The 20,327-nt window shown below is 33.7% G+C and overlaps 2 protein-coding genes across 3 annotated transcripts in view; both read left to right on the top strand.

The window, feature by feature from the left end:
- Positions 1 to 5,796, top strand: part of LOC106125650 (uncharacterized) — a 41,582-nt gene extending 35,786 nt beyond the window's left edge. Inside the window, exons 7-14 of the mRNA XM_013322930.1 lie at positions 28 to 119; positions 2,078 to 2,094; positions 2,924 to 2,958; positions 3,094 to 3,149; positions 3,521 to 4,150; positions 4,588 to 4,678; positions 5,241 to 5,375; positions 5,668 to 5,796. Coding sequence (XP_013178384.1) covers positions 28 to 119; positions 2,078 to 2,094; positions 2,924 to 2,958; positions 3,094 to 3,149; positions 3,521 to 4,150; positions 4,588 to 4,678; positions 5,241 to 5,375; positions 5,668 to 5,745 — 1,134 coding nt within the window. The 3' untranslated portion in view covers positions 5,746 to 5,796. The remainder of the gene's footprint in view (positions 1 to 27; positions 120 to 2,077; positions 2,095 to 2,923; positions 2,959 to 3,093; positions 3,150 to 3,520; positions 4,151 to 4,587; positions 4,679 to 5,240; positions 5,376 to 5,667) is intronic.
- A 348-nt stretch (positions 5,797 to 6,144) lies between these two features.
- Positions 6,145 to 20,327, top strand: part of LOC106125769 (golgin subfamily A member 4) — a 62,615-nt gene continuing 48,432 nt past the window's right edge. For both annotated transcript variants that reach the window (XM_013323100.1, XM_013323099.1), the window contains exon 1: positions 6,145 to 6,410. The gene's annotated coding sequence lies outside the window, so the exon portion shown is untranslated. The remainder of the gene's footprint in view (positions 6,411 to 20,327) is intronic.

The following is a 20,327-nucleotide window of genomic DNA, read 5'->3' as shown; positions in this document are numbered from 1 at the left end:
AGAAATTCATATAGATATTTCTTTTAGGTTGTAGAATACGAGGCAGACGAGGAGGGATTCAAGCCGCGTATCTCAGTGCAACCAGCTGATGTCGACAGTCGTAACACAGGGCCGTACTAGTATATCCATGTTATTCATCATCAGCTCACTAGACGTCCCCACCGAGGGGCTCGGAGCCTACCCTAAGTTAGGAGTGAATGATATCTATGTATCCAGTTTAATTTGAATAAAAAAAAAAACTTAATCAAAAATTCTGTTAATTTTTACCTTTACTTATAATGTAATAAATATCAAATAAAAATATTGTTACATGACAATTTTTTAAATATGTTATGATTTTCTTTTTCATACAAAATTTAATAAAGATTGTTAAAGTAAGAGAAAAAATCATTTTTTAAATCGTGAATGAAAACAAAAAAATAAGTAAAAACATCGTATTGTTAAAAAATTTCCTGAATATTTGTGAATTATTTATTTACTTAAATCAGAAAACAAGAACAAAAAATACAAAAAAAAAACATTCTTTATTAAATTCAATCAAGATTCTTAAGTGAAACATATTTCTGTCTCGTAACATTCAATCCAATTATGTTACAAACTTGTTTCAACCTTTGGGTTTTCATTGCCGATACACTTGTACAAATACATAATTCCTATTCCCCGCAGAATAAATAAGTTAGTCCAGACAAAATAGACCAAACAATAATAGTAACTTAACAATTATTCACATACAAATTGAAAATTGTTGAACACTATGGAATATATGAAATATCCATATCGATCCGTTATTTGGCAAACAAACTATCATCATCATCAGCTCACTATACGTCCCCACTGGGGGGCTCGGAGCCTACCCTTATTTAGTGACTAGGTCATAGTTAACCACGCTGACCAGGTACGGGTTGGTTGACACCTGTATAAGGTGTCTAAAGTGGGGAGTTTCCGTTGGACCGACTGATAGGCCGAGCGGTCCAACGGTCAAACACCAACAAAAGTATAAATTAAACGAACTAGTATAGACGATAATGTGTGTAGACTTACTTTAAAAAGAAAAGATATTATTACTATATAAAAAAATAGTATTGAAAAACGTACGTAAGCGAAAATGCAATTTTGCTTGCGATTCGAAATGTACGTACCTTGATACATAACAGTATGTGCTGCAACAGAACATAACATTATGTACTTTATAGAAGAAATTCGTATCATCACCGTGACTAAAACTGCATCACTACAGTCGCCGTTTGCCGCTATCAATATATATTTAAACTAGCTGTCGCCAACGACTCTGTCCGCGTGTTTGTCAAAAAAAAATTTGAGGTAGACTACCCTTAACATTTAGGGGGATGAAAAATAGATGTTGGCCGATTCTCAGACCTACTCAATATGCTCACAAAATTTCATGAGAATCGGTCAAGCCGTTTCGGAGGAGTATGGGAACGAAAATTGTGACACGAGAATTTTATACACATGATAATCATAGGCAAAATCCCTTAATAAAAACATACTATATCTCCAATTCGTCAAATAGAGGGACATCAATATATTTTGTACAGGTGCGTCGTCAATAAAAATCTGTAAACCCACAGCAAGAAATGAGTTGAAATGGTCGCTAATTAGCTTCATTCTATTCATCTTACTAATATTATAAATGCGAATGTTTAGATGGATGGATGTTTGTTTGAACGTATCTCAAGAAAGATTGAACGGGTCGCGATGAAATTTTGCATACACATATGTTTTTCTGTAATTCTGCTCGGACGGTTTCCCGGGCGCCAGCTAGTATGTCTATATTTCTGCAATTAATAAAATTGGAATGTACGTAACATCGAACAAAATGTAATTTTTAAAATTTTTGACTGTCCGCATATCCGAAATGGGTGGCTATTGACGAGAATTAACTAATCGATAGCTTATGTATACGGTAGTAACTAAGCCTTTTGTATTTCATTCCACGATGAAGTCGAAGACAACAACTAGTTCATTCCTTAAACCAATAAAAGCGACATTATTAAGGAACATTTTATTATTCAAGGAAATAATGTGAATCGAATCTCATACTTTAAAATTATTCCAGTCATTTAGATATAGGCGGTCACAATGATACCAATATTGTCTGTTCAAATATAATATAATTTACACGTACCTACTAAAAAGGTTAACTTTCTGTCAGTAACATTAACTTTAACTAGATGTCGCCCGCGTGGGTATATAAAAAACTTAATATGTAGATAAGTTAAATAAAAAGCAGCTCTTCAAGAAATATCCTATGTCCGTCACCTGGCTGTAAGCTACCTCCTCACCAATTTTCAGGCATATCGGTAAAGCCGTTCTTGACTTATAAATAGTGTAACTAACACGACTTTCTTTAACACCTTCATCTATATCCACTATATGAACAAACCTTCTTTTTCCCGCGGCTCCCTCAGCCCGGAATTAAACAAACTCAGTAGCCTATGTATGTCTTCTTCCTGACTATGTTCTACATCTGTATCAAATTTCATCGAGATCCTTTGAAGATACCTTGAAACAAACGTCCATCAAATCATCCAAATTCCTGCCTATATTTAAAATTTTGTTCCCTAACGTATCTTTAATTTTTTAACTTTATTTCTTAGAAAGCTTTGCTAAACATTCTCTAAATGTTATTAGTATGAACAATCGAAACATTTAGACCACAAAATAGTATTAAATGATCTACATTAATGAGTGATCCAAATACGGCCACATGTCGTCATTTGCACCTTGAAGACTAACAATAGGGTTATTTCTTATACACGATTACTATTGTCATTCTAAAATCATCCTTAACATATCGCAATAGAGTTTAGCTGTTAGTTATAGTTTAGTTATCAATGCTTTCATCCTGTCAAATGCAATCAGTATAAATAGAGCTTTAAAGTTTTGGGAATATCATTCGTAGGCTTCATCTCGAACTGGTATCAACTAAATAGCAGGGTAGGTGACTAACCCACTAGAAATGTTCAGTTGCCTGTACATTGCCTTGGAGATTCCTGGGGATATTTCTAGGGTCGTCTAGAATAATAATTTTTCTTATTATAATATTCAAATGAATTTTCTTATTATTTACAGATGATAATTGTACTATTATGTTTGATTTCGTGGGTGTCTGCCGAACCTCCAATTGGGTAAGGAACTTGATTTTATCAATATATAAATTAATAATTAATTTATTATCAAAAAACTGTCGCCCGCGACTCCGTCTGCGCAGTTTAAAAAAAAATAGTAGCCTATGTGTTCTTCCAGACTATGTTCTACATGTATGCCAAATTTCAGCAAGATCCATGCAGCCGTTCTGGAGATATCTTCAAACAAACATCCATCCATCTAAACATTTGCATTTATAATATTAGTAAAATAGAAATGAAACGTAGAGAGCGGCTGCTCTGACAATATTACTTGGGCACCGATTTGCCATCTTTTTATAGGAATTAGGAAGAACACGAATTAAATGTCAATTCACTATCACCTAATTGAACTTATATATTTTTATTTCCAGTGACGGCTACCCTGGACATCGACAATATCTTCCTCCAGATTTCTCTGAAGCACGATCAATTAATGAGGCAAACGAAATATCCCAAAATTACGGATCACCCAGCGTCCGTGGTATATCTCAACAGTACGGTACACCTTTCACCAGATCTTCATCATTGTACGGAACACCAAATACTAGAAACATTCCTAAAGAATATAGCACAGCAGGATTTTCCCAAGATAACTTAAGATCTGGAGTATCTCAAACTTATGGTGAACCTAGAAACTCTCTTTCAGCTTACAATGCCCCGCAAAGATCTTACAGCATTCCAGAGTCTAATCGTCATCCAGTTCAGAAATACGGTCTTCCAAGATTTGGTACCCAATCATCAATCAACCATAGAAGTTCTTACCAAAACCCTATGGTTTCGTTAAGGAATGAAGTTCCACAAACTTATGGTGCACCTAGATTATCAACTGAATACGGTGCCCCAGGAATAGCTGCTAGAGATTCTTATTCTGAAGGTCTATCTCGTTCTGTGTCGACTGTGTACGGAGCCCCGAATGCAAGAACTCCTATGGGAGAATATGGGACACCTGAAGTGAGGAGTACTGATAAAACTAATGCACTAGCTTCGTCTTATTCAGGAAGGTTTGTTTGTCCTCTACTCAAAGGTTTAAAGTCGCTTTGAATCTTTGTGCTACATACAACAGTTGGCCTCGCCCGGTGCAATACCACGACCACACAGAAGACAGGCGTCAAGTGGAAGCAATTCCAATTACAGTATGATGAGTGCGTCCCGGAGGCCTAATTTTAGTCTCCTTTCCCTTCTCATCCTTTTTCTTATAAGGAAAGGATGGGGAATGGAAGTGGACTTTCCGGATGAGAGGATGCTTAGGAAGGGAAGATATTTTCTTTCTGTGCATCCTCTCCTCCGTCGATTAAAGGTAGGCAACGCATATGCAATTTCGTATGTCTATGAGCAACGGTCACTTCACTATTACAGCGACTGCAGCTCGCTCGTTTGCCAGCTAATGATATAAAAAAAATTCAAAATACGATGTAAAAATCATTCTCTTTTTATGTAGATCTTCGCAAGATGGCTACGAAGCTTCACTCAGTGATACATCTGGTGGATACAGTTACTCCAGAAGCGCTCTTGAGGAACTGCTCAACCAGGTACCTATTTAGATTTTTCAGACATTCCTAGATTTGGAAACTCTAATTGTATAATATAACATGGAGGCATATTTAAACTAAATTAAACATGTTCTTATGGCGAAGGAAAACATCGTAATACTGCACATATCTGAGAAGAAATTCATAGATATGTGTTAAGTCAACCCGCACTGGATCTATGTGCTTGACTAAGGCCCAGTCACTTATCTTAGACTAGCGGACCCGACAGACGTTGTCTGACAATTTTACACATGCGATGGTAGCGCCGTCTGTCGGATCCAATGTAAAACATTCCAAAATCAACAACTACTAATAAATTAAAAATTAATTAAAAAAACATTGTCCAGCGGACAAAATTGTGAATCTAAACCATTCCCAGATCCCCTTGAACACACACAAAAAATTTCATTAAAATCGGTCCAGTTGTTTGAGAGAAGCTCAGTGACATACACACTCACAGAAGAATTATATATATAAAGATAGGCTCTGAGACCCACAGTGGGGATGTATGGTGACCTGATGATGATGAAATATCTCAAGAAATGTAATGTTTATGTATCAGGAACCCGCAAACTACGAATTTGGATACAAAGTAAGCGACTACAGCAGCGGCAGTGACTTCGGTCATGTGGAGACGCGACAGGCGGAGAGAGCAGAGGGATCTTACTTCGTGGTGCTACCTGATGGTACCAAGCAGGTGAGACATTTGACAGGACCGTATTAACCCGCTGGGAGCCGGAATTTATGGGGCGCCAGTCTCATTGTCGCCCACGAGCGCCCAACACAGTAAATACAGCCCTGGAAGAATTTTAATTACATAAATATATAGCCCTCGGTATAGATCAATGTTTTTCGATTACAATTTCAATCTTCAAAGAATCAAATGAATTAAAAAGGTTGAATTATGAATATTTTAAAGCAAATTTCGAAATTGTTTACAATTAAACAATGAACAGTAATGGTAGAATGAGTTAATTTTTCTATACCAGGTGGTGGAATACGAGGCAGATGAGCGTGGCTTCAAACCTCGTATCTCAGTGGAAGCGGCAGAAACTGGACCTTACTGACATTATGTAGCTTCGCAAACTCCTCAATATAACGACCGTGGCTTGTGTGTTTAATTTATTGTGATGCAATTAATATAAAATGTTAAAAAAAAAAACAATCGTAATGTGTTTGTAAATAAATGAAGAATTATTATTAAAACTTTGTTTTATAACCTCTTTGCTAAGTAATTGGTTAGGAATATAGGAACTAAGGAGTTTGAAAAAGTGAACAATACATCAATAACTAAAAGAGCCATCTATATTTGTGAAACTGAACTGCTAAAAGAAAATTCTTTCAATAAATCAGTGAATAAAAACGCCACTAGATGGCGATAACATGAACATGTTTCGCTAATCACTTCACTCCATTCAACTTAATGCAATTCAACTAACTTCACTTCTGTTCAGTACAGTTCGTTTGGTCTTGTAGGTCGGTGGATTTTGTTTTCGTTTATGTTTATGTTTTATTTTTTGCAATAAAACTAACCGACTTTTTATTTTATTTTGTGGAACTTATTAACTGTAATTCGAATTTGTGTTGTGGCATATCTGTGATGTTTTTGAAAGTTGCTAAATTGCGCCTATAACTTAGTAAAGATTTTTTTGTGATTGTTTTCATTTTGTGAAGTTCTAATTACATGTAAATTTGAATAAACGAACAAGTTTTGTGTCAGAAAATCGTTCTGGTAAGTTAGAAAAGTTTTATTATGTTTTTAGGAATATAAAATTCGTAAAGGACACGATTCAAACTTTACGGGCGGTCAAGCAACAAACTTGTTGTCTCCTTTTTTGACATCCATTGCAAAATTTTTTGCTTTATCCCCAGCCAAGTTGACCTCGATGTTAAAAAAACTGCATATGGTGCAAGAAAATAAGAACTAGTTTTGTTTATTTTTTTTTATCAAATACGTTATTTTTAAAAATGAAGAAATACGTCTTTTTATTTTGAATAACTCACAGGAGTTTCCAAAAAGTATCGTCACTTTTTGTTTTATCTGTTTCTTCATGTGTTAAATGTTATAATTATTCCTTATGAATTTGAATTGTTAATTGTCTCAATTGAATGGTTACTTGATGAATAATTCAGGATTGTTATAGATATAGTTTCACTATTAGTCTAAAAAAATATTATAACTTAGTAACCAATTGTTTGGTAGTTAAATATATTTTTACGCCCAACTAGCTGTCGCCCGCGACTCTGGGCGGTATAAAAAAACTTAAGTAGTAGCATGTGTGTTTTTCCTGACTGTGTTATACATCCAAATATCATCAAGATCTGTTTAGCCATTCTAGAGATACCTTCAAACATCTAAACTTTCACATTTACAATTTTAGTAAGAAGTAAGATATTATCATGACTCATGTAACATAATTGTTTAAGCAGACTCCTTAGTTTAATTTCTTATATTAATCTATACTAAGTATATCCTTAGTGATCGATTAACTACTCTGTAATTTAAGAGATTTCAAAAATCAATGGATTACATAATGCTACCTACACAGAGTTGGCTCTTAACTTTATCCAAAGTAAAGGAATTTGACTAATGTGTGGGCAAGTATTTCTTAATACCTAAAAGTCTTTAAATGATAGAATGTTGTCATAAAATATAGCTTATATGTTAAAAATATATGTATGTATATTTTAGTAGTATTTGGAAGTTCTTCAATATGTGTTAATTTTTCAACCACATTGCTAAATTAGCACATTATCTTACTAATATTATAAATGTGAATGTTTAGATGGATGGATGTTTGTTTGAAGGTATCTCCGGAACGGCTTAACGGATCTTGATGATATTTGGCATACCTATTCATAGCCTGGAAGAACACATAGGTTACTTATTAAGTTTTTTTCTTAATTCCGCACAGAGAGTCACATGCAACAGCTATAGAATAAAGTCTGGAAGAACATGTTAGTAATTTTTTTTTTAGTTTCTTAATCTATTTAATCTAGACTTAAAGTATGGATTGTTTGTGTGAAAGTAATTCACTTATGTTGCTTATAGAGATGTATTTTATATTTTTAAATTAGCAATTCTTGTATATGTATAATTGGAATCTTGGAATCGGCTCCAACGATTTTCATAAAATTTAGTATATAGGGGGTTTTGGGGGCGATAAATCGATCTAGCTAGGAATCATTTTTAGAAAATGTCATTTTATTCGTGTTTTATCGATAATTAACTTAAACATAAAGTTAACTTTTTCTATCGGTAAGATAGAAAAATATTATTCATATTTCATCATTTTATTTAATTGAAATATAATTTCCAACTCAATTAAAAAAAAAAATACCAAGCAAAGCTTCATCATCCAGCTTAAGTCATCCAGATTTTGAAACAGTAATGTGCTGACCTTTTTAGTTTTGAAATATTATTCTTTAGGATTTTATCAATAAAATTTTAATATTTTGGTCGTATATGCTAAGTCATTGACTGGTACATAATGTGTCAAATGGAACACTTCCCACACTGCATAGCTGTAAGCTGAGGCAATTGGCTAAAGCTATTGACACCATATTTGTTGTTAAATGTGGGACAATGTTGTTATATGACGGAGCTATAATTTAAATCAATTGGTTTGCAAATATAGTAGAAATTATTTACTACTAACTGTCGTAAAAAAGACTTAATTTAGCCTATGTGTTCTTCCAGACTGTGTTCTACATATATGTCAAATTTCAGCGAGATCCATGCAGCTGTTTTGAAAATACTTTCTAACAAACATCTATTCATCCAAACAATGCCATTTGTAATATTATATTTACTATAAGAGTGTTTAGAAGGACATTAATTGTGATAAAAACCCATAGATTCTTAGATACAAGACAGTATTGGTTTTTGTTGAAGTTAAGTCCGGCAATGTATCTGTAGTTTCTATGGTGTTATATCCTTTGACATTTTGATCACCTCAGTGTTCTCAACACTCATTTACCCCCTTATCTTATAAAAAAAAATTGAAAAATGAATAAATCTTTATTGTTATTCACAAAAAAATCAAAATTCAATGTTGCCTTGGCTCCTTAACTAGGAAGACCTGTACTTAAGGAGCAAAGGACTTCCCTTACATGTAAATTTAATATTTATTTGTGTAGAAAAACAACTAATTTATGAACTAACAATTATAGTGAGTGTGTGTGTACATGTGTGTGTGTGTTTTTGTGTATGTGTATAATATAAATATTTATATGTATATAATTATAAAAAACAACTATCAAAGTATGGTACTATAATTTAATTTATAATCTGATAAAGTGACATTTTAATTTATTTTTTTCTCATAAGGAAACTTATCCTGAATTTGTTCAAAATCATGGTTGCAATAATAAAGTCTCGTATGGCCAGTAAACGGCCAACACGTGTGTATCTGGGACATCAAGTGTCAGTGCAGGCGAGTACAATTTCTTGTAATTATAACGCATTGAGATTGGGATGATGAGGGGGAGACGTGAGGGGATACGGTTCCGAGAAGTCCATACAAAGAAAGGGAATCTTCTATATCTTACTAAAATTATAAATGCGAATGTTTAGATGGATGGATCTCGATGAAATTTATCATAGATGTAAGACATAGTCTGGAAGAACACATAGGCTACTAATAAAGTTCTTTTTTAATTTTTTTGTTAAAATATTAGCAGATCTTTTTGTAAATTTACTAATATTTCTTTTACCATTCCAACTAAGCTGTAGGCGTGTGCTAGGATATGGTTTACGACATTAGTCGAATGGCGGGATTCGAACCCCCGACCTCGTGATCGGAACTCCGTACCCTTAACCATTAAGCTATTGCCAACGGAGTTGCAAGCGATAGCTAGTTTTGTTATAAATAACAGTTGTCTGCGACTTTGTCAGAATAAAAATGAATACCCCAAGTTACTACCGCATTCAGCTACCTTCCAATCCAGCTGTTTCGGAGATTACCCGGACGAAATCTTTTTAAAATTTGCTTTTCAATGTCAGCAACGCAAATACATTTTGTTTACGAAATATTATTTTCTTATATTTCATAGATGTGTGAGTGTATGGATTAAAACTCGATAATTTTAAAACCATTTGTTCAGGCAAAATCTATTAAATTTTGGAATTTCAAACTCTACGAGCGACAACTCCCCTAAAAGGCACTCAGTCGACCAATAAATACTAATAGAATCACTTAAAATAAATAGACAGCACTAAAAGTATTGGTCACGGCAAATCAAGTGACCTATGAAGTTAACTAGTGTATATTGATTCGCGTCGCTTCTATTTCCTTGTACTCTCGTTATTTAAGACAAAGCCGAAGAATTAAATTTCCTACCCATAATTTTATCACTACAAACGTTCTTGGCGAGAGTTAACAGGGATACGAGTAATTCTTTGATGCCTATGCCCTTTTTAATCCTTAATTCGACGAAATTTTTTGTTGTAAAAAAACTGTTTTTTTTAGTAAAGTCATACTTAAGTAATTTTCTCTGAACTAGTTCAGTAGATTTTTTTTAATTAGTTGTTCGTCATACTGGACACCATCGAATTAAGGGTTAAGCGCCCTGCGTGGCTAGACACGGTACTTTCGCACCGCAGCGATTCAGTCAGGTGATTGTCGCGGTAATTTTCATACATTTTTGAAATTCTTTATGGAACCACTTCGGATCAAATACACTTTGTCTAGCTTCATTGAACTTGTGCAAATGTTTCGGCAGAGAAAATGTACCATCGTTATTATATGTATCATGTATATAAACTATCGCCCGCGATTCAGTCCGCGTGGAATTAAAAAAATAGTAGCCTATGTGTTCCAGACTATGTTCTACATCTATGCTAAATTTCAGCGAGATCCATGCAGCCATTCTGGAGATATCTTCCAACAAACATGTATTCAAACATTCGCATTTATAATATTAGTAAGATTTCTTTTACTTACATTATCTATGACATCATACAGCACGCATTCCGATGAAACAACGTTCATTGAACAAATTAGTTCAATTTAGAAGTTACAAATATGACCTCTATTTTATTAGCAATAAGTATCAAAATGTCTGCTAAGTATATTACGTAGATGGATAAGTGGTTTGGGTTTTATGTTGTAAGCTATTTAGTAATATAAATAAACTAAGCAACTAGTCCGCGGAATTAAAACTTAATAAGTAGCCTATGTGTACTTCCAGACTATGTTCTATATATATGACAAATTTCATCAAAATCCGTTGCGCTGTTCCACAGATAATTTCTAACAACCATCCCTTCATCTAAGCTGTTGCATCTTACTTGTTAGTAATGTTATAAATGCGAATGTTTAGATGGATGGATGTTTGTTAGAAGGTATCTCCGGAACGGCTTAATGGATCTTGATGAAACTTGCTTCAGTTGTAGAACATAGTCTAGAAGAAAACATAAGCTACTATTTTTTTTTTAATTTCCCGCGGACGGAGTCGAGCGACAGCTAGAGGATCCATATTTTTCTTTCTAGTTGATAAATCGATTTTAATTTAAGAATATCTAAAACCTATTAAGAAGAAGGAATAATACGAAGTCGTTTAGGCTACAGGATGTCACAATATTTGAATGCAAACGTGCGTTTAAAAAGTTACATTCGTTTTTAAAAGACAAAAAAATTGCCAATGTTTTTTGATATTTCGAGGTAACTATATTAGTTTTTATCGCCCATAAAATCCCATGACAACCTTCAAGTGCTGACCGCAAGGTTCCCTACAGTCTTAAGGGCAATGTACTTTCTACAACAAATAGTAATATCGATTGCTTAAAGCTGGCTGCAGACGATCCGGCGCCGAGACATTTGGCCGTCGCTTTCTCTTTACGATGCATGTCCTAAGGTTTGCTAAGGAGTAAACAACTAACCATTTTATACTTTATAGCTGACACTCGTTACTCCGTCCGCACGAAATTAAAAAAAAATAGTAGTCTGTGTTTTTCCAAACTATGTTCTATGTCTATGTCAAATTTCAGCCAAATCCATTAAACCTTTTTGGAGATCAACAAACATCCATCCATCTAAACATTCGCATTTATAATATTAGTAAGATAGTAAGATATGTTTACTAAAAATGTAGTGCATTATTTCAAATTAATTAAAAAGAACTAGCTATTTCCCGCGACATCGTCCGCTTCGAGTTTCAAAGTTTAAAAAGAAACTTTCCCTCCGCTTTTGTTCATCTTTATGTTGGTCTATGAAATACATACATATTTTTAGACATTATTAGTTGGAATCCTTTGACGCGAATGGCGCGCTTTCATTACAAAGTCAAGTGTCAGAATGATTAGTGAGGGGACATAAACGTCGACATTTTAGTAAGGCTAGTCTTGTGCCAGTACACCGGCACAGTCTCAGATTTTCTTCCTAACAATATATAGTAAATAATGGCAAAGAATATACGAAAGAATCTGATTATTTGTTTGCATTGAATAGGCTCCGAAACTATTGAACCGATTTGAAAAATTCTTTTACTGTTGGGAAACTATACTATCCTTGGATAGACTGTTTATAATTGTTTTTGCGGACGAAGTAATTGGTAACTGCTAGTATACTAACCGGGAAGACTTTCTTACGATTCATCGAACGAATATCAGTGTCGTCTAACTGTACTTTATATGAGGGCAATAACATGTCCTAAATCACTTACAAGACTCGCTTGTGATAGTCATGACCGATATTCAAAGTATAGTGCTATCCAAACTTTATAATATCTTGGAATTTTATACGAAACCTATATAACAATTTTTGGTAGGATAGGGAATAATTGCCTTGCGTTTACTCTAAATAAAGCTTCTATCTTTTACCTTAGGCTCATGAAACTAAAATCTCCGTTAAAAGCATATTGTTATCACTGTTTTGTCAAAGATAAGCCTCAGAAACCAACGGTTAATCTTACTTATTATTAATATTATAAATGAGAATCTTTGCATGGATGGATAGATGTTTGTTTGAAGGTATTATATCTCCATAACGACTGCACGGATTTTGATGAAATTTTACATAGACGTAGAATATACTCTGGAAGAATGCATAGGCTACTAATTAAGTTTTATTTTTAATTGCATACGGACGGAGTCGCGGGCGACAGCTAGTCTTAAAACAAATCTTATAATAATTTATGAATATTTTTAAATACATTTATGAGGCAATCAGTCAAAGCGCTGTCCATGAATTTAACTTTCGTAAACAAATCAAAATGCTTATGTGATACTATTTAATATAAAATGAGCTTTATTTCTGAAGGATTAAGGTTGAATTTTGATTGACTTATTATAATATTGGATAGATAATAAATACTGGGTATTTAAACGTGTGTAGATAACGTAATCGTTAAGACAAAAAAACTTGTTTTAAATTAATATATCGTAGGTTATTAATGAGTTTGTATTGATGTATGTCTTGGCGAAGTTTAGCGTAGGGGGCGCGCCAATTCCCCCGCTGGTTTGAGTCATTACGATTTGTTCATCAAATAAGTAATAAAAATTAGAACGTTTTATTTTTTTATTACATTTTTTATTTTCTTAATGATCTTGCTAATATTATAAATGCAAATGTTTGGATGGTTGTTACTTTGTTGTTCATCATCATCATCAGCTCATACGTCCCCACCGAGGGGCTCGGAGCCTACCCTAAGTTAAGGGTGATTAAGCCATAGTCAACCACGCTGGCCAAGTGCGGGTTGGTTGACTACTTTGTTGTTATCTTGCTGAAATTTGACATAGATTTAAAACATGGTCTTAAAGAACACATAGGTTTTTTTAATTTCGCAAGTACGAATTAGCTGGCAAGAGTTTCATTTATAATAAAACTACTTCAAAAACATACTTTTTAAAACATATCTACGTTTGCTGGTATAGTTCTTTTCAAATATCTTGGCGGCTGAAGGTCCCGCCCTATGTGACAATTACTATATTTTTTAAAAGTGTGTGTTTGGTATGTAGCAGTAAAAATTACGTCCTTGTTATGTACATTTAATTGGCTTTGGTCGTAAAGCACAGACATGTTTTTTTTCTTTTAACGTTGTACGAAATGACGCAAGCAGCCAGTGATTTAACATTTTCTAATTAAAATTACAATATGGCGGAATTTAAACGTCAATTAGTGTTCTGTAAAACGTATTTTATGATAATTAAATGCGATTAGTAATATTATTATTAAAAAAAAATTACAATCTCCAGCGTCGATGGCTCAGGGGTTAAGCACTTGACTTGCAATGCGCAAGTCCTGGGTTCCAATCCCACCATATGCCAATGTCTTTTTCGATTTCCGATTTACATATGTACATTTATTCGACGTTCTTACGGTGAAGGAAAACATCGCATACCTACACATATCTGGGAAGAAATTCAAATATATGTGTGAAGTCAACCAACCCGCACTTGGCCAGCGTGGTTGACTATGGCCTAATCACCCTTAACTTAGGGTAGGCTCCGAGCCCCACAGTGGGGACGTATAGTGAGCTGATGATGATGAACATCTCTAATTATATTTTTATTGTATTGTTTGGTTTTTCAAGTATAAGTTTTTTGCTTTTAATATTTTTTTTTCAGTGGTATAATGTCAATGTTACCTTTGCCTTGTAGACAACTTTCTAATGTCCGATAACTTGTTTAATATTATCTGATTTAAAACAATAAATCAAAGTGGAAAGTAAAAGGGCAAGTAATATTTAATACGTTTCTCTTGACGGTAATTAATTGAACTGGGTTTACTTTTATTTGTATGACCAGTGGATAGTATATTCGACTTTTAAATTTTTCAATGTTGACAACATTAAAAAAATGACATTTCTCCGAAAAATGTTGGTAATAGTGATTTGGCCATGTTCGATCATACTATCATACTTCTTACTAATATTATAAATGCGAATATATAGATGGATGGATGTTTATTTGAAGGTATCTCCAGAATGGCTGAAAGGATCTTGATGAATTTGTCATACGTATAGAACATAGCCTGACGTAGTCGCGGGCGACAGCTCGAACATAAAAATGTTAATAAAAAATGAACAGGATGGATGATCATTAATTAATATAATGATGGACTAAAAATATTTATTTACAATTTCACGATATTATATTATTCGTCATATTATATTATAAACTAACAATTAATGAGATATAAAATGGTAAAGTCTAAAGTTTGACTTCTATGTGGTTTTTATAGCTTTTCTGTCCACTCTTTTTCCTGGAATATACGCAATAGTTTATACCAAAAGTCTTAGTTGCATCGTAGACAAACCCCGGTTCAATTTCGACGAATTAAATCTATATAAACATACGATAGTCAGACTTTAGAACAAGTTATCGATTCTCGGAATGATGATTCGAATACGATGAATCGATTCTTAGAATTGATGCTAGTCTAGTATAGATTACAGTTAGTTCGTTGTAATATCTAACATATACCAATATGTCACTGTTTTGTTACGTCGGACATTTAGTGGAAAAAGAGATTAACGATAAAAGTTCATTTTTAACATTTCTAACTCTTAATCGATTCATATTTTTTTGCTTATGTATATGAAAATCTTGCTAATATTAGAAATGAGAATGTTTGTATGTAGGTATCTACAGAACAGCTGAATGAATTTCGATGAAATACGGCATATATATAGAATATAGTGTGAAAGAACACATAGGCTACTAATTAAGTTTTTAATTCTGCGCGAACGGAGTCGCGGGCGACAGCTTGTGCAACGTAACAAAACTACTGAGTTGCTTTCATATTTCAGTTTAATTAATATTATAAACTAGCTGCCGCCCGCGACTCCGTCCGCGTGGATATATAAAAAAACTTAATTAGTGTAGCCCACCCATCCATCCATCCACATTACATCCATCTAAACATTCGCATTTATAATATTAGTCCGAAGATGTTTAAGCGGGCTCTACCACTGTTAAAACACTGTTGTTCAGTGCAAACTCACGTTTTAGAATCTTACTACGAACTAAATGACGCAATACAATGAATATTCTATGATGTTCGTCTTATTCAATTGTTTGTGTACATTATTATTGGTAGCCGTGCGTCAGTTTCTCTGTACGAGACTATAATTCACAAATTGTTTAAATTGACCATATTGATGGTAGATCGCTTTCTAATGTTTGTATTTATGGGTGGTACAAGTTACAAGAGTATGGCGTGTCGGATATAATAAAACTAAATACGGAGAAACGGTGTTGTCTATGACTATATTGAGCTCTCGTGTCTATGGTTGGTTGTGTCATAGATAATCATAAGAAACATAACAGTTTTGTCACATGTTCGAAGTAACCTCTTCGGTCCTTGGCCATTATTATTGTCTTAAACAACTTTCATTTTAGAACTTCGTCATTGGCAATTGAAAGATGGTGATATAAAATCGCATTTATACCTTGCAAGGCAAACAGACCTAACGAAAGAATGTAAAAAAAATACTTCCGAAATGTTTATAATACTAATAGCTGCCGCTCACGCCTCAGTCTGTGCGGAATTAAAAAAAAAATACTTAACTAGTAGTCTATGTGTTCTTCCAGAATATGTTCAACCAGCCAAATTACAGCGAGATTCATGCAGCCGTTCTGCAGATAACTTCTAACAAACATCCATGCATCTAAACATTCGCATTTATAATATTAGTAAAAAGTAAGATGTAATCGTTTATCACTTGTACCGCATACCTTGTTCAATATATCTCGATGAGTCCGTAATTCCGAACGACCATTGTTCCAGGCAATTATCTTGTGTTGTATAATCTGTAGCGGAAATGAAAACAACGATCAGATTGTTTTTAATTTTTATATTCAATGTTTAATCTATAGTTATACAATGCGTATTGTTTAACGAAGATATTTAAATGTATTTATAGGTCAAGTATTTTATTATAGATGTTTGTAAGAAGGTATCTCCAGAACGGCTGCATGGATCTTCCTGTAATTTTACATATTTTTTTTATATCATAAGGTGGCAAACGAGCGAGCGGCCACCTGAAATCACTGAAATAGCGATGTGTCTGTTGCCTACCTTTAATTGACGGAAGGATGTACAGAAAGAAAATATTTTCCCTTTCCATGCATCCTCTCATCCACTTCCACTTCCCATTCTTTCCTTATAAGAAGAAGGGTGGGAAGGAAAAGAGGACTAAATTAGGCCTACATAGATGTAGAACAGAGTCTGGAGGAACACATAGGCTACTAATTAAGGTTTTTTTTAATCCCACACGGGCGGAGTCAGGTGACAGCTACTTGTTACCAGAAATATCAATGCAGTCACAACTATGATTTAAAACTCTAATTTCTTTTCCAAGAAAACATCTTGAATATACACAAATGAGTAAACTAAACATGAAACATGAAAAAAACTATGTTATGTAAACAAACGGTATCGTTTAGCGTAACCGTATTACTTCCACGTTATCCCAGATCTAGATAATTCTAGACTAAACTAGATTAAGAAATCCAGTTTATTGGGATATCTAAATAACTGTAAAGTTACCTCATATAAGAATCACTGGAACTATTGGCGCCAATCTACGAAAAAGACAGTAAAAATTTATTAGGCTAATAAACCTAGTTAAAAAGTTTTTATCGATTAGTTAATTTTGTAGCGTTATAAAAGAACAGTAGCTTACAGATCAGGTCAATACGACCCCACTGAGGGGTTCGGAGCCTACTCTAAATCAGTGACCAGGCCATAGTCATCCACGCTAGCCCAGTGCAGGTTGACTTCACACATATCTTTGAATTTCTTCTCAGATATGTGCAGCATCACAATGTTTTCCTACACTGTTGTTAAGTGTAAGATGTACATATGTAAATCGATAATCGAAAAACAATTCGAACCAACGACCTGCAGATTGCAAGTCAAATGGTTAGACCCTGAGTCACCGACGCTTTACATTATTCGAATATTCGTAAAACATGTAGCTAATAGGAAAACATCGTGATGCAATTCAAAGAAGTGAAGAAATTCAAAGATACGTGTGAAGTCAACCAACCCGTACTTGGCCAGCGTGGTTGACTATGGCCTAATCACCCTTAACTCAGGGTAGGCTCCGAGCCCCTCGGTAGGGACGTATATGAATATAAAAAAGTATAGTATTATTAAAGAATTTACCTTAATAATTGTTTTAGCTTTGTATATGTTAGAATGAATGAAATGTAACAGTTGTTAATAATGTTAACTGCTGCCCACGGACTGTTGAGTCAGCTATTGTCCAAGTTATAGCGTTATAGCGGGTACAATTAGCTTCTATAACGTGATTTTTATAGGGCTGTCACTGATTTAATAACGGATAATTTGTTATTTTTTAAATGTGGAATGAAAAGATGATAGTATCTGTCGCCCGCGACTTCGTCCGCGTGCAATTAAAAATAAACTTTATTAGTAGCCTATTTGTTTTTTAAACAACGTTCTACATCTGTGTAAAATTTCTTCAAAAAAACATCCACCAATTTGCATTTATATTATTATATAATATGTATATATTAAGACCAAAGATTTAAAACTTATAAAATTGTGTCAGCTCACAAATGTCATTTATATTTTTGCATTAATAATAATAATAATAAGACATTTAATCTGTTCAAAAACATTACAACACTTATAACACAACCAAAAAGAGAAAAAAGAAAAAATCAAAAAAATTACAATGAAGCGTTGCAATGCAGAACAGATAGAGCCTTTGCTCAGCTGTATGTTTATTACCCTCGCATAACATTATGACACATATCATATATGAAATATCTAAATGGTGTTTTCTTGGTGTGACTTTACTTAGTTGTTTAACTAGAAACTTAATCAGAGAATAATTGTTACCAACCCTACAAGTAATGCTGACCTTCTATGCTCTAAAGTGGGTCATTGTGAAAGACTTCAGGATTATATCTTTAATCAGATGACGTCATCGATATCTGAAGACGCCTAAATAAGGAGACTTAAATAAGAGATGCCATCAAAGCCTATCCATATATTCAACTTTATAGGAATACTAGCTGTCGCCCGAGACTCCGTCTGCGCGGAATTAAAGCAATTGATAGGATATGTGTTCTTCCAGACTATGTTCTATATGTATGCCAAATTTCATCGAGATCCATACAGCCGTTCTGTAGATACCTTCAAACATTTATTCATCCATCCATTTAAATATTCCCATTTATAATATTAGTACGACAAAGTTTAATACAAGCTAGTATTGGCTTCATTGGTATATTACGGATTTTTAAACAGGATTTCTCCTACTTCAATAGTTATTGAGGACAGTTCACGATACATTTGATTATGATAATTCGGTTTAGTATCACCGTTATAATAAACCGTTTAAAAGAACAACGTATAGTCGAATTTTCGGTTGGTGTGAATGGTTTCTAGAAAAATATTAGGGCTGTACAAGAGGTAATTTGAAAACACAACAATGTAAATAAACGCCCCTGACACAAAATAATGTACGCCCGCACATGATTTGCATTGCACAACCTTAGATAACGCACTTTAAAGGTTTCTGTTCATGTCCACGGCTGTCAAGGCTGTTACCAGTTATGGGATTTTGATTTTCGAACGTTTTTATCGTGTGCCAGTTACATTTAGCGAAAGAGGTTTTATATGTACTCGTTGGACACGTTTTTAAATTTGGAATGGTTGAATTTAATCGTCAACTAGTTGATATTATCACTTGGTTTGTCACTTTAATTTTATTTAATATTATAAATAATTCCGCGCGGACAGAGTCGCGGGCGACAGCCAGTGAAGTACAAAAATGGAAGACTTCAAATAAAAAGTGCTGTGATTAGGCTTTAATGCATGAAATTATTATATACTTAAAGGATAAAATTAAGGAAAAACTTAAACTACTTAAGGAAAAAGATAAAAAATACTAGGAATTCAGTTTTAGTGTATCGAATATCATTGGCTTTATACTGCTCACATCGCACGCGTGGGCGCATGTCAATATTACCACTCTGAACACGATTGCGTGTGACCAAAGTTACAGACTGATGTGATTTAACTATAACTATGTTAATAAATTACTTATAATCAGGTTACTTTAATTATTAGTTAAGCCAAGTTTTCTTAAAAAATCATTTGACTACGAAACCGTTTTTAGAAGCAGCGTATTTGGTTTCATTATTCCTAGTCCTAGAATAATCAGAACTAGTTTCCTTCTAAATCACTTTTCTATGTAATCAATTTATAAATATATTTTCTACATCTTTCTTATGCTTGTTTGTATGTGAAGTGAAAGAGATGTTAATATGTTTTTTGCAACTATTTATAAGTTCAATTGTACAAAACTTTTTCTTTTTATTTTCTATTATAATAACGTTACTGAAATCTGACGTTGCGCTGTTTTGAAAAAAAAGTTAGTTTCAAAACGCTCGTCGCTTATGACTTATGGCAAACAGCGGAGTCATAATATTGCGACTCTGTATAGTAAGTAGATGTTTACTTCGTTTTACGCATTACAATTGCTTATCTAGTTAAAAGGGGTTCACATCGTGTTTATAAATAATTATTGCTGTTTGGTATTTATAGGCTTAAGGTTTACATGTATCCTACAAAGGGCAAGTAATATGTTTTTAAGGATATTGCGCGAACTTAATAACGTGACACGGTTAAAGTTAATTTAGGACGAAGTAATAATTTTTTTATAA

This window comes from Papilio xuthus, unplaced genomic scaffold (genome assembly GCF_000836235.2).
Source record: "Papilio xuthus unplaced genomic scaffold, Pxut_1.1 DF825783.1, whole genome shotgun sequence".
Classification (NCBI taxonomy): Eukaryota; Metazoa; Arthropoda; class Insecta; order Lepidoptera; family Papilionidae; genus Papilio; species Papilio xuthus.
The sequence above is the reverse complement of the archived record's forward strand: the minus strand, read 5'-3'. Positions and strand labels throughout refer to the sequence as shown.